This window comes from Astatotilapia calliptera, chromosome 6 (genome assembly GCF_900246225.1).
Source record: "Astatotilapia calliptera chromosome 6, fAstCal1.2, whole genome shotgun sequence".
In the NCBI taxonomy this organism is placed as follows: domain Eukaryota; kingdom Metazoa; phylum Chordata; class Actinopteri; order Cichliformes; family Cichlidae; genus Astatotilapia; species Astatotilapia calliptera.
The window spans coordinates 7856691-7871840 of NC_039307.1; the positions used below are offsets into that span (position 1 = coordinate 7856691).

Sequence of the window (15150 nt, forward strand, 5' to 3'; positions counted from 1 at the left end):
GTCAGAGTTGTCATCCGTGACTTACAGCTCTCACTCAGCAAATCAAATCTCAGAACGGGGTTACATGTTTAAATAATTTATTTCTACAACAGATCATATGCAGTGATTAATCTCTTTGAAATATTAAAATTAACAAATACACAATCTCTTCCAGTCATATTTCTACAGGCAAATGTAAATAAAAGAGGGGAACAAAAAAAAAAAAAAAAAAAAAAAAAAGATGTGGACACTTCAGGTTCTTTCAAAGATCCTGCCTGAAGAAAATGTAAAGAAAAGCATTTCATTTTCAGTCTACCACCTTTAGAATCAGGATTATGGGAAGTCGTTGCCAAATTTGTTTCAAAGCACGATTCTCAGCTTTATCCGAGAACAGTGACTACAATATTTTCTGAACGATTTATTCCTAATGTGGAACAAAATAAAGCCTTCACTAGAAGCGTTAAATCAGAGTAACATGAGCTTTGTTGACAGCCCCAAAGCCCATCTCCCCAAATCACAAAAGACCTCTGCATAATCGCATTATCCCCAGCAGGGGTCCCCTGCTCTTTTCCTTCCAGAGACTAGCTGAAAAATCTACATTTTATCAACCGCATTTTTGAGTTTTCTTTAAACGTCGAAAGTAGTGTGTAGATTAGAAAAAGACTTTTCCCATCATCTTTAATTACTTTCTCCCCACCCCAAGAATTCGAAATGACTTTGAAAGCAGGACTCATTTAGGCTCCTTTAATCTGCTTCAGCGAGGCCTCACATTGGAATTTCAACAGCTGCAGAGGACTCTGTCATTCATTGTGTGAATACATTATTTTCTCATGATCAAAGGAAACCAGTCACCAGCTTTAAGACTGGTGAGCGGTTACACATTTAGCATACAAATCACTGTGATGTTTACTTTTAATGTACTGCAGCACTCATTGCGTATAAAGAAAGCGTCTAACATCAACATCAAAAGAACTTTCTTTTTTCTCTTAGTTTTTTTTGTTTTTTTTAAGTGCCATGTGTATTTAATATTCTGCACAAAGACAATGATTAATGAAGTATTTACTGCTCTAACTGAGACGAAACAATATTTTAAAGCTCAACAAAAAACAGACAAAGAACTCCTGCTGTGACGTGGCACCGCTATGCTACACTTCCTCATCTGTTGATTTGTCAAAGCTGCTGTTGGTCGCTAAGGTTACAAGGCTCCCTTTGGATTGTGTTGCATCTCTTCCACACAAGTCAACCGTACCCATGGAAATACAGTATTAAAGACAGAAAGAAAATAGCCATAATGCTAAGCATGCTTTCAAGCTTTCAGTGTATAAGACAAACATATTCAGTCTTTTATCTAAGGCAAGTGTATGTACAGAGTAACAAAGCCCAGCACACTCCCAGGCAGCTCGAGGTCAAGTCTTTAATAAAACACTAGAAGCTTGCAGCTTTCCGCATTCTGACGATTCTTCGCTAATTTTTCATTTTCTTCTGTGCTCGTGCGCGTTAGGACAAAAGAAAATGGCATCACATTATCTTACCGTCTAAGTCCTATCGTTTTTACAGTTCTCATTTCATCATGCACCATGGCTTTTATGTTGCTATACAATTACTTTTTACAAGATATGAAGGTGACTATTTTACGAGGACTGTAAATCACTTCCAGTCTTATTACAACAATAATATAGTCACATCTTACATCCTGAGAATTAACAAAGGTACAAGAAAAAGACAGGTGGAATCATTCAGGTGCACTGAGGAGCAAACAAGACTGCAATGAAAACCAACAAAACAACAACAACAAAAAGACTAGACAGACGTAAGCAAGGTAATAAAAATCAAAAGGGAATCTTTTGCCCCCTCTGCTACTAGTTAAAAAAAAGGAAAGAAATGAAGACAACATCACTGCAATTTTGATAATTTTGGTATTTTTCCATGCTTGACAGTTTCCGCTGTTATGTCAGTGCAGATATATGGAAATGTGGCCGAGCGCTGGTTATAAGTTAGGTACGTTTTTTTTCCCCTCCCTTACAAACAAAATCCATAAACACCTTCTGCTGGGACAAATTAAAACTGCAAAACCAATCCCCTAAAAGGGAAAAAGACCCCCCCCCCCCAAAAAAAAAATAAACAGATGCACACACAAAAAAAAAAACAAAAAAAAAAAAACTATGGCTATTGGTGCTCATTCTTCCACCTAAAATATTTTTCTATTTAACTAAAGTGTGTGAATGACCACAAATAACTTAAACACATAAAGAAATGTACTCATCGACTTCAAGCAGGTGTTTCTGACTTTTACGTGTCAGCCCATTGTCAGCATCCTAACCAGACCTTAAGCACATGACTCACTGAAAAATAGATGCACTGAAACTTTAAATACTTTTCTATTTTTGTTTACTTTACTAACATCACAATACTCAATCCCCACAAGTTCCCACAGGAAAATAAACTCATCCAATTCTTTATTTGATGATCGTCATCTTCATGGGCTTTTTTTTTTTTTTTTTTACTAAATATCTCAAAAGGTGCTGAAAGGGAAGTGCTGAAGGTGCAGTCATGTCTCAAGGATTCATCTGAGGGGCCCGTTTGGGTTGTTGGGTGCAATCTCCACACAGATACAGAAGCTTGCTGTTCCTCGTCAGAGAATGCTCCTTTTACATTTAAACACACAGCCTAATATTGAATTCAGGTTGGGGTTTTTTTGTTTTTTTCCTCAACCTTTTAATACTCGCTCCACTGAATTTGTTGCCGTGGGTTCAGTAGTTCTACTTATCTCATTATCATTGAAAGGGCAAAAAGGGATGAAGCTACAGTAGTTTTTTCCTAATAAAACATTCTGTTCTTACCCTTAGTCACAATTCATCCAGGAATTATAAATAGAGATCTAATTTCTCACCCTACCACACCTCACTTGAAACCACTTTTCTCCGTGTGCTTCCATGCCCTTCTCTGTCTGTTGCCCTCAGAGTGATGTATCCTGATGGACTGACTGCAGACAGCCCAGCAGCTGGTAATAAGGGCTGCCTGGCGAGGCCACAGTCTCAAATACAGACTGGAAAGCTCTGCGGTCCAGCTCCTCGTCAATCTGATGCCGGTAGAAATCCATGGCCACCAGGCAGAACAGGTTAACATCCACCACCTCACTGGAGCCCATTCGGCTGATCACGTGTGGCAGTCTGGTTAAAAGCGGGTGGGTTAAGGACAACAGATCACACTGTCTGCAAGCATCAGCTAAGTTGTGCTGCATTCACGCGTGTGTGTGTGTGTAAAATATAGAAACTCTGAGTATATCAGAGTTTCTGATGGTAGTGAAAATGTTCTAAATATAATTATACAATGATTATTTTATGAGGCTTAAATCTATTAAACTGCTGATCATGCTGTCATTTCTCCTATCTCCTGCCCCCAATGCAGGTAACAAAACGACTGTGGATCAGAAGCTCACAAAAAGAAACTAAACTATAATTATTTGATCACAGTTCACAGAGTAAACTGTTTTACTAAAACATTAGAAATAATTAAAGTAAAGCGTTGTTACAAATCACTGCAACACTGAGACATCAGCTGCTGCTGCTTCTACCACCACACAGCCACTCCGGTCCAGTCTCCTGCTTGTGAGATCTTTTACGTGGTATGTAAGGATACAGTGCTGAGATCCACTGGGAGGTGGAAGCAGACACAAAGAAGCAGGAGAGGCTCCACATGGCCATGGCCACTGGTGTCCTCTGAGTGAAGTTGGACAATGACAGGAGCACCCAGTCTCGCACCATAGAAGACTGGCCTGTAGCGTGGAGTGTCTGGAAAACCTGCATATGAGAGCACAGGAATAGGAAATTTTTAAAAAGTTGGCGTTCTGTTACATTTCCAGCATGAAGTGGTTTTTGAAATCTGTGTCTGTAAATTACAAAGATCTGAAATAAAGAATGAGTATGCAAGATTTATACTTTATAATGAAAGGTTAACTTTTCAATATAATGCATCCTTGACTCATTGCTCTCACTCGAATTCAAGTGTTACTAACTGCGCTGAAATCTACCTTGATTTACATTTTTGGGAAAATAACAAGAACTCACTGTATTTGTTCCAGTGTGATTTTGTAAATAGGACAATGGGATGTGAAAAACAGTTATAGTGCAGCACTTGTGTGACCAAAGAAATAAATTAAACAACTAAAAGCCTGATGTTCAAGATTTTCGTTTTTTAAAAATGTAAACATTTTGCTTGTTTTGTTGATGTGAATGTACTCGTGTTCTGCTGCTGACCTTGTAGACGACTGTCGCCATGAATTGCGGATAAGGCTGCTGATTAGACAGGAACTCTCCTATGACCTTGTTCATGACGTCCTGTGGCGGAAAGAAGTCATCCAGAAACTGTGGCAGAATCCTGGACACCACACGAGCCTCACTGGGTAAACCCTTCCTAATCCTACAAACAGGAAACACCAGAAGAAGAGCAAATCAAGATCAAGACTGATCAACAATCTGATCATTTTTTAAAGTAATAAACTAACAAAAGATTTTTTTTAAAGTTTCATCTTTCCAACTACAAAAGCTATTTGTATGATGGCAGGTGTGTGTGTGTGTGTGTGTGTGTCAGAGTGTAGCAGCAGTGTACCTGTCAAAGAGCACAGAGACCCTCTCCATGGCAACAATGATTGACTCGCTGTCTGGGGCCTGAGGATCAGAATGGGCGGGGCGGCTGGCAGGACTGGCTTTCTCCTTGCCTGAAGAGAAACCAACATGACCCGCCGTGACGCCCACCGCCTCCGATACAGCAGAGTCAACCTGACCTCTAACCCCTGTCACGTCTGAACCCGACGTAAGCACAGCTGAGAAGACGAGAAGGGGGGTGGCACCGGTTGAACCAGTGGGGCAAAGGTTAGAGCGGAAGTCGGGAAACTCATATCACAAGATTCAGATCAGAATTTTGTTCATCTCAAACAGAAAATTTGTTAATTTATGGGCGCTACTTTAAGTCAAATTACATTCTTAAGTTTTTTTTCTGTAAGTGACTGGTGTTTAAATGATTTGAGGGAATTTAAATGCCATGCTTCCTGGGTACTCACTGCTGTGGCCCAAATGTGCTTCAGTTTGTACATACAGCACAGAGGGATATACAAAAATTTATTGAACCAGTTTACATTTTAAAGAGCTGGGGTTTTGTCAAGGAATTTGCTGGCTAGCCTAAGCAACAGAACTTCATATTAGTGTATTAGCATAAAGACGAGGGCACGCTAAGAGCTGGTAGAGTTAGTAAGGTCCAGCGTAAGGGTTAGAGGTAGGTATACCAGAAGTACAGTATGGATAACATCTATTACATGCAGGAAGCAAGCGGGTGTACAAGCGTTATGCTCAAAATGAAGTACTGCCAAGTTTTAAAATGCAGTTATGCTGTAATAGAGACATAATGAATGAAATCACTAACAAAAGGTATGCTGTGATTCTTAGTGAGAATGTGTTAGTAGTGGTAGCAAGTGTAAAGAGGCCACAGGTAAAGAGCACAATGCAAAACTGCTGGTGTATTTGTAATGATTCGGTTTCAGATAAGGGATGAAGTGAACCCAGTAAACATTTTAATTACAGAATTAGCGCTGCTGTTTTGGACACTAGAAACACGTTTTCTTTCACTCTACCTGAGCTCACTATCTCAGTAATAGCACCGCCTCTTTGCTCTTTACAGTGTTAAACAGACTCTTGCTCAACGTTACACTGTGCTAGCGTCATAATCACTGCTGCTGTGTTATCAGTGCTTTTGTTTAAAACTGGGGCCTGCGTGGGCTTAATGTTGTCGGACTCTTTATTCATACGTTGCTCCTAAATACATTTGTATCACGTTATCAACGTTTACATCATTTAACACATCAGCACGCTACTATGCCGTGCTTTAAATGAAGCATCGAAGCCCAAAAGGAATTTGTGTCATTATTCAAATTACTTGATGAATTGTTGCTGCCCTATTATATACATATACACAGACCACCAACAACAATACGAGGTGCTTGCTAAAGCAGCATGCACAGTCATTCATAAGTTTGTCAGTTAGCCATTTACTAGGCTTAGAGACAGCTATGCATTCCTCTCCACTTTTAGCCTATAGATTATTAATACTTGATCAATTAGATCCCTCTACATTCTTGTTTTCTAACTGACTATCGCAAAGGCAAATCATTTGTATGTGGGGTATGGGGTCTGACTCTTTGAGGGGGACAGTACACATTACATAATGTTAGTAAGAAGAGGGTCAAGGATTAGTCCGGAGGGATTAAATGGGGGGGGGAAAAGCTCACTGTGGCAAAGCATTTAAGTAAGAAACTTAAAGACCTGCAAGTTTATCTGTTTCTTTGAAAAGACCTGATGCAAAGTATTACATCAGAGTTAGCCAGCTAGCTTGATGCTATAGCAGGTTTGGAGTTGCTTGGGAATGCAGCGGCACTAACACCAGTCCTAATTGTGCATACCAGTGATTAAGCCAGGATGCCAGCAACACATTTTTGATGACGTTAAAGTTAGCAGTCATGTTAAAACCTTGCTTACCAGTATACATGCAGGTAAGCATGAGGCCCAGAGCAGCCATGGCTCTGTGTGGAGATGGCATGTTGACTCTATCCACGCTGAGTTTGACCAGCGCTTCACCGTCCATCCGTGACAACTGCTCTGACAGAAGGAGGCGCTCAAGACCACGAAGCACGCAGTGATAGATGATGGAGGGAGTGGAGTCCTCGCTGGCTGACACCATCACGCCACATAACTAGAAGACGAAGATGAGGAAGAAGACGTTATTAGAAAGTGCAAAAGATAAAGGACATATGGCACTAAATCAAAATACTTTTTTTCCCCTTCAAGATGCTTAAATATATATATTTTATGTTTTTGCTTTCATTTTATTGTGCAATATGTGAGCTTCCTGCAGCCATTTTCACTTCTGAACTCTGGACAGCATCAGGAGAATCAGATCAGGACACAGGAAGGAGGTCTGCTTCTTGTTCTCACTACAGGAAATACTCTGGTGTAAGCAAGGATGCTGCCTGGAGAGAGCGTGCAGGTGGCAGAATACATGACATCCTCTCAACAGAGGTCAATGTGCCACACAATTTCCTCCATGCTCACATGTGCAGTCAGACATCAGTCAGACTTTGTACTTCAGAGCTAGCAGGGTAAACATCATTTACTGCCCAGCTGTCAGATAATTTGATTTATTTTACTTTACCTGTATTATTCCAGCCATAAATTCAGCTCCCACATCTAAAGGATAGTTCTCCATCATGTAGAAAGCCACTGCACACATCACCAACACATGCTGCTGGTTATGCAGGTTCACACAGCTGCAGAATAGAGATGGGCGACACACAGCAAGTAGAAAAAAATCATTATAATTAAACAGAAAAATATACATTCCAGTGGCTACAGATGAATGCCAACATAACGTAAATGACAGCATAAAGTGTTAATAAGATGCTGGGCTAGAACAGCTTCAGTAACAACAAACTCTGTAACTCCAGAAGTGTTTCCGCAATGGTGAGAGTTCTAGCTAAAACGCAGGTCCAAAACATCCCATAGTTGGAAGACCTGCTGGCAGCAAATGCTACAGCGTGTGATTCATACCATTTCTATACTCCAACCTGTCAGTGATCCTAGAATGCCCCATTGTCATTCTGGAAGACAACACACACGTTATCCCATGAAGCATTTCTATCTTAAAGGTGATCACTTAGTATTAATCTCCTTTCGGTCTACAGATGGATTTAACCCTGCAAGCAACTTGGTGCATTTAGCAAAACAGATACCCTCCCAGTAGGAGGTCAAGAGTTCAGGTTTTCCTCTTAATCCGCCACTGTCTGTATTTATCTGAAATGTAAAAAGCAGCATCTAAGGGCCAACAGTTGCACTGCACTCTTGGTTCCATCGCTGTATTAAGCTGGATGAAAACTAATTAATTCGCAGATCCTCTTACAGAGGAGGAAGGTGGGGTGGTCACACACACTGACATTAGACACATTAGTTCCCAAGGCTCTTTCATCACTTAAGCTCATTAGAAGATGAGTTAAGGTCAACGTCTGCACAGGCATGACATTTATACTCACTGAGCAACAGCCTTGAGGTTCGATAGAAGGTACTCAGAGACAGTGGGGATGAGCTGTTTAGCTGTGTCATCCAGAAGGTCACATTCCAACACATAGAGCACCCCATGCAGGGCTCCCATGCGGCTGGGAAGGTGAGTGCTGCGCAGGGTCGTCTCCAAAAGGCGACACACGGGCTCGGCTATTACCTTGTCCTATAAACGTAAATTTAAAAGTTTTATATAGTGGGAGCAGTGGCGTGCTGCTATATTGATAACTCAAACACATCTTGAACCATCTCAGGTTCCATCACACACAGCTCCTCTCACCATGCCCAAAACAGCTGCTGCCTTGCAGATGGCCGGCACAAGGTACTGATTCAAGATCTCATCCTCGGGTGGATGGTGCTTCTGCAGCTCCATCAGGGTGGAGAACATCATATCAAACTGATTCCTTTCTGTGAACAGATCTGACACTGCCAGCAGCTACAGGGAAGGACAAGAGTGTACAATCAGCTGACAGAGTAAGCATGGCTCTGGTCTCAGGCTCATTTCGAGCTGCCAGAACAGACAAGGCGGCATAAATTTTAATACGTCTAAATTAAAGAGTAAAGTTTCACCTAAGTGTATTCTGTCACATCAGTGAAGGACAGTCTACTGGTCTTTAAGATCAGATATTTAGGCGAATACGTTTTAACTAAGCACATGCATCATATCTCACCGATCGGACCACTTCACTGACGAGGATGGTTGGGGTTCTCCTGTTACTTGGAGAGCTGGGGATCAGCCACTGGCTGTAGAGCTCCAGGAGAAACTGAGAACATGAATGAATATCCACGCCTGCACGGTGTTTTCTGAGAGAAACACAAACAGTCAATTAGAGTGTCTCATCTTAACTTACAACAAGATGCCTCCTGTGCACTGAAGGACTGTGTACACGTATGTAATGTTGTGTTTATTTGACTAACCTAGAGTTTATAGGAGATAAAGGTGGGGAGGTGGGCGCCGGAGTGTCTGCCTCATCTTCTTCATCCTCACCCCACTCTTCCTCCCTGAGAGGCGTGATGTTGTTACCCAACCACACTGAATGGATGGAGACCTGGAGAGTGACATGCCAAGTAAAAAAAACCAAACATATTTGTTCATAATGTTAAAAAAAAGAAAAGAAGAACTGTTGCACTGCTGACAACATATACATTGTTCCTAACAACAGTTTACCCTTTCCTATGATTCCTACCTGCCCCAGTTTGTATTCCATGTTGCCCATCTCCCTCTCTGTGTTGATCTGAAGGAGCAGTTTCTCATGGCTGATCAGCGTACCTGCTGAAACAAATAAGTCAAGCAGTTACTTTACAAATACATTTTAAGAAGTGGTTGATGAAATGAACAAGCTGAGGCTAATGAGAGTGTGACTGCACTTTTTCTATTACCTGCAGAAGCTGCTGATAGTGAGGGCACAGGATCCCAGGCATGGTATGGGTGGTATGTATGGACGTTGTCCCTTTTTGACACAAGCGCTTGAATCTCTCTCTCCACCTCACCTCTAATCACTGCAAGTTTCCTTCCAAACCTGAGCATAAACATTAGCAAAAGGGTAAAAAAAATCTGTCTGTCACTTGCTCATTTTAGGCAGCTGCACAGTTACAAATATTAGAACCATAACTACCGTGTTTCCAGGGCTTTTAGGCTCTTGTTGCGAGGCTGCTGTTCCAGACAGCTAACTGCTGGGTTGCCAGGAGTGGGAAGGGTCATGGCACTCAGCACCAGGCTGGTGATGGCTTGCACTGCTAACACATTCAACTGGGTACGCTCCAAGTCCTCCTAGAGAAAAACAAATAAGAAAGACATGCAATAAGACGGCAACAGATGTATTATCTTTTTGCAAGGCATCATAATATTTAGAGCATGTGCTAAATGACACATGACAAAAATATAGACTATTACATACTCCAATATAAACAAATAGTTCAGTCCATATGAGCATGCTGCAAAGTTTGTACTTCCATAAATCTTTCTTCCCAGTAACATTTCTAGAGTTCAAGTTGTGTGCATACCTCCTGTTGCGGGTCCTCCTCCTGGTCTTTAGTGATGGGTTGGGTGACCAGCACCCCTAGTAGAGTAGCCCAGGTCTCCTCAAATTGAGTCCTGCTGCTCCAGCCTGAACAACCAAAAACCCACACAGATGCTTAATGCATAGGGTTTTTTTTAAAAACAAAAAAATGTATACTTAAAAAAATAATGTAATTTAAAAAAATGAAAGCATCATCGATGTGATAAGAATGGACTGATTGTATGTTTCTGTACCCAACGTATTGATACGGTAAAGAAACTCTCTGAAGACATCCTTTTCCTGAAGGAAGTCCACAGGGATCTCAGGCAGCGTTGTGCCGAACTCTCCTCCTGGCTGAGGGGACCAGCCCAGTTTCCAAACCTAAACCACAAAGACAGAGCATATAAACAGGTTTTTTTTAAAAAGAAGAAGAAATGGATTTTAATTATGTGTTAAATTCAGTTACCTACTGGCACAACTTCTTTCAAAAACTCACCAGTGGAGGTACTCTGGTGTAGCTGTTGACCAGAGGAAGCCGAGACAGACTGATAACAATGTTGCGCAATGTTGGTGTGAGAAAAGTGGGTAAAATGGAGTTTCTACGATGACCAAGCGAAAGGATGCTCGGCAGACCCTCCACCAGCTCAGCCATGATCTCACATGCTTGCCACTCACACATGTCTGTAACACAAAGACTTAAATGTTACCCTAAGGCTTTCATCTGAGAAGAATTACTCACAACAACACCAACAAAAAAGATGACTGCAATAATAAAACTAGATGAAACAACCCTGAACTTTAACTCAGTGTCTAATTAAGATTCTTACGGTCAGCATGTGCTGCATCCACTTGGTCTCCATCATCTTTTTCTCCTTTTGCCATTTTCTTCTCTTGATGCAGCAACTGGTCACCAGGACTCACAGCCACTGCAAGGGAAAGGCGAAAGTGTTTTAACTAGCAAAGATATTACAAAAAAGTGCAAGAATGCATCTTTCTGCTTTGATTACCTGCAACAATAATAAGGCGAAGGCAGTAAATGAGGGAGCAGGTATGGGTGGTGTACTCTGGGGTGGAGAGCTTGTTCCAGACGCAGGGCTGCTGCAACGCCAGACACAGGCAAGAAAGTGCCCACTGCAAGTCCACGCTCAGGGGCAGCCGGTCCTGGAGCAGACGCCACACTACAACCTGTGTAACCATGATGTCACATTCACAAAGGTTTAAGACAGTTGTAAAGAAATCAAAGGTTGTGCAAAGCAGTCATATCATACTAATTTGACATTGTCTTCAAGCTTTAATTTTCTGAAATCAAATCAGTCGTTTACCTCAGTGGCAGTGCAGGTGAAGGTGGTGATGAGGTGCTCCTTGTCTGAGGGAATATGTAGTGAAGAAGGGAGCTGGCTCACACTTAGCAGGTATTGAGATAGTGCTCTACAGAGTGACAAAACTCTGGGGTAGAACCCTGGTTCATCTGAAACATACGGTAAAGAATTTAGGAAAATAATGAATCAAAACTTTATTTTGAATTAAATTTAATTAAAAGACTCCAGTGAACAAAAACCCAGACAGAACAGATACTTGTGGGGTTTTTTTGCTAACTTTTTTCTAATGCATTTTTCCCCTCCTTCCCAGTCTCACCATACACATCACCCAGCTGGTCCCAGTAGGGCTGGGGTTGGGACGGTGGCAGAAAAGACTGGTGAGGTGCAGGAAGTGACCCGGTGACCCCTGCTAGTTGTTCGAGGGTCACCTGCAGCGCTGTCTCCAACAAAAGTGACCCCTGACCGCGTGCTAACCGCTGCATTCCCATACTCAAGCATGGACAGAGAAGGCTTAGATTGAACTCCTGGGGGGAAAAAATGACAGAATTCCAGGTTCATTTGTGAAATCCTAAAAAAAAAAAAAAAAAAAAAAAAAAAAAAAGCCCTAATATACAGGAATTGACATATTTAAGATTTTTTTTATCATCACTGTGGGCTAATGTTTGCGCACTGGAGCGCCAATGTGTCTGGATGCTTCTATTATGCAGATGATAAAATTTAAGTGCATAATAAGACAGTGTGTACGTTCTTTACCTTGCAGCTCATGACACTGAAGAGATCAGCAGGAGGTAGTTTGGTAAGAAGTTCTGTCGTCTCCAACAGGGAAACATCTCCACGGAGACAGCACTGAGACTTCACCAGAGCCACATACCACTCCTAAAATCAAACAAACAAACAAACAAACAAACAGGTAAACAGATGGTCTGCACAGTCTGACAAACCTGGATTATTAGATTCATCAAGTCTAGTTCCTCACCTTGTCTGCAATGACCAACTCAGGAGCGGGCGGAGGATCCCCGTCCAAGGGATGTGATGTCACTGGAGGAGTGGGACTGCTTGTGTCAACAACAGTGGCTCTGAACCTGTCCAGCAGGGAGTAGAACCTCTGATGTCTGGGACAGAAATAACCAAACAAAAAAATTTACAATTTAAAAAATAAATCAATCAATCAATTAAAATTTGTTTTTAGTTAACATATGGATATAAGAACCTGCAGATTCAGTACAGCCCTCTCAATAACCTACTGGGTAAATTAACTCAACACATATCACATTTTAGTTTGTGTGCATTATTTGGGAAATCCAAACAACATACAATTCCTCAGTCTATCCTTTCAATGTGGTCTGAACAGGTGACTAATCCAAGGGCAAAACTAATTTCAACAGGCACAAAAAAAAAAAAAAAAAAAAAAAAAAATCACACTTAAAACAAAAATACAAACTGTGGGGTAGCTCTCAAAATGGCTGCAGTACACAAGGTTTTACCTCTGAGCTAAACCACTGTTCTGGAGATATTCTTGGATCCTATCCAGTTCCTCCACAGGAAGCTGTGCTATGCTGTTCTGAAGGGTGAAAGAATGAACACAATCAGGGTTTTTAAACACACAAAAAGTTTGACTTTAACAGTTCTTCCCATCTGATCACTTTAAAATTCGAGAACAGGTCCCAAATTGGACCGGGAAAAACATAAGAAACATGTTCAGCTTTTAGATGCACTTCCAATGAAATACACACTTTACTAAAACGTACCTGTAAGGTCTCAGCCAGCAACATCTCTACCCTGCGACACGCCAGTGTGTCCACCATGCGAGCCAAAACGCGAAAGGGTGTATTAAGAAGCTTGTCAACATATAGCATCAGTAGAGATCCAGACTGACTAAGGTGGATGCCTTCCAAACACTGCAAGGTCTTTTTCAACATGGTAGGCTACAAAGACGAAGAGAACAAGATAGTAAGGGAGGGCAGTGGGGCATGAAATGAGTAAGATGCAGGGACGGGGAAGAAAGATAAATTGAGAATTAAAAAACAAAATAAAAATTTCAACCAGGTAGTCAAGAGATTAGAAAGATGAATAGGATGTCATCTTACAGTAGTGAGGTTGTCACAGCGGGATTGGATGGCCTGGATGAAGAGGCCACTGGCAGCAGAGTTGCGGTGGACAGCACTTATGAAGTCCTGCACTGGCGGCTCATGGGAAAGGCTGATGAGGTCACGAACATGATTGACAATCAGCCAGGTGAGATGCTCCGAGTCATGGAGATTCTGACACTACAAAGGTGAGAAAAAAAACAATGCTTTTATTATGTAAAGCACTTACAAATCTAATTTACTTTTGCTCATTAGTGTTTTGAGATTTCAATATTGTTCTTCATAGATAGTAAAGAGCAAATATATCCAAATGTAATTTTCAACATGTTTTCTAGCTGAGAATAGTATATCGTGATCTATGTATAATTTATCCCAACAGTATGGTCCCATATTCTTAGTAATCTTACCACATAGTCACAGAAGAGGATTACAGCTCCCCTGCGTACAATCTCTCTGTTAACCATTGCTAACTGGGACTCAGGCTTGTCCTCTTCACCTTCCCCTGAGGAATGAGGGCTCAGCAGCTTTGTGGATGAGAGACTGTGTCGTCTGATAAAAAGAAAACAAAGCACAGTTTTAAAAGGGAGAGTTTTTCCTCATTTTATATCCTCATTGACTCATTTATAATAATTAAAAAGTGCACACAAATACACCTGACCCCAGTCAATCCCCTCGCACTGTTCTTACCTGGGTGTCTGATGAACCTCAGCCCACCAAGAGTAGTTGGTGTAGTTAATGATGAGAAGAACTTGGCACCAGAGGAGCACAAGGGATGGGTGGGTGGTGATGAGGCACTGTACCATGCTGTTAAGACCTTCTAAGGGGTAGAAGAGGTTGGCCTCTGTGACTGTCTGTCCATTCTCACCCTTCAGGAGACGGCTGGCTGCAGCTGTGATCCTGCGAAACATTCCTAGGAGGGAACAAAAATGAAAAATAGGTAAAAGAACTTAATCTGAATTATATTTGATATATTATTTTTAAAATATCATTATGGGAGTTTGTGCATTTCCCAGATTTTACATGCTTACCACTTTTGAAGACATGTATGAGACACATGAGCAGCGTGCCCAGCTGCTGGCAGTAGAAGGTGTGCTGCTGCTCAGTGATCTCTACTTTAACCTGCCTGGTTGAAATGTCATCCAACAACACACCTACAAGCTGGAGAAGGAATCTAGATGGGAGGTGCAAAAGAGAGAAGTGAAAGAAAGTAAAAAGGCAAGAAGAGTTAGACCCTTGGAGGCAATCTGGTAGCTGAGAAAACAGAGCAGAATAGAAACCTTTCTCAGCCTGTTAAAGACAGTAAATAATAACCTGGCAAATGTTTCCTCAGGTGGAGCCTTTTGCGTTTCACCATTAGTTTCCTGTTTGTAGATTGTGTCAGCAGCAGGCGGGTCGTTTGGGGAGGGGCTATGCTGATGCAGGCGGCGGATAGCGTGGCAAGAGAGGAGATTTGGAGAGAGTGCCAGCTCATGGACACGGGAAAGCACAATGTCTTCAGTGGACTGCGAGACCAGTACCCTAAGCACTGCCAGGATACCAGATACCCACAGCTGGACTGTAGCTACAGATGCCTGCAAGAACCAATGTCAGATTTCACATCAAATCTTACCTTTTCCTGTTTTTTTTTGTTTTTTTTTTAATAAATCAGTCACTTAAAAACTAGAGG

The 15150-nt window shown here is 41.6% G+C and overlaps 1 protein-coding gene across 10 annotated transcripts in view; it reads right to left on the reverse strand.

The window, feature by feature from the left end:
- Positions 1–708: 708 nt before the first annotated feature.
- The window catches only part of htt (huntingtin), a 32546-nt gene continuing 18104 nt past the window's right edge, over positions 709–15150 (reverse strand). For 4 of the 10 annotated variants that reach the window (XM_026169964.1, XM_026169963.1, XM_026169959.1 and 1 more), the window contains 29 exons: positions 14796–15055; positions 14513–14655; positions 14172–14394; positions 13892–14033; positions 13485–13664; positions 13146–13322; positions 12882–12958; positions 12374–12509; positions 12151–12273; positions 11714–11921; positions 11401–11546; positions 11086–11263; positions 10906–11004; positions 10575–10759; positions 10333–10459; positions 10083–10186; positions 9695–9849; positions 9459–9598; positions 9266–9351; positions 8997–9127; positions 8750–8882; positions 8359–8514; positions 8054–8244; positions 7180–7294; positions 6507–6720; positions 4588–4801; positions 4236–4398; positions 3619–3779; positions 709–3149 (listed from right to left, as the gene is read on the reverse strand). In XM_026169964.1, the coding sequence (XP_026025749.1) occupies positions 2936–3149; positions 3619–3779; positions 4236–4398; positions 4588–4801; positions 6507–6720; positions 7180–7294; positions 8054–8244; positions 8359–8514; positions 8750–8882; positions 8997–9127; positions 9266–9351; positions 9459–9598; positions 9695–9849; positions 10083–10186; positions 10333–10459; positions 10575–10759; positions 10906–11004; positions 11086–11263; positions 11401–11546; positions 11714–11921; positions 12151–12273; positions 12374–12509; positions 12882–12958; positions 13146–13322; positions 13485–13664; positions 13892–14033; positions 14172–14394; positions 14513–14655; positions 14796–15055 (4581 nt within the window). In that variant the 3' untranslated portion in view covers positions 709–2935. The remainder of the gene's footprint in view (positions 3150–3618; positions 3780–4235; positions 4399–4587; positions 4802–6506; positions 6721–7179; positions 7295–8053; positions 8245–8358; positions 8515–8749; positions 8883–8996; positions 9128–9265; positions 9352–9458; positions 9599–9694; positions 9850–10082; positions 10187–10332; positions 10460–10574; positions 10760–10905; positions 11005–11085; positions 11264–11400; positions 11547–11713; positions 11922–12150; positions 12274–12373; positions 12510–12881; positions 12959–13145; positions 13323–13484; positions 13665–13891; positions 14034–14171; positions 14395–14512; positions 14656–14795; positions 15056–15150) is intronic. The other 6 variants (XM_026169960.1, XM_026169968.1, XM_026169962.1 and 3 more) reach the window with 3 other exon arrangements.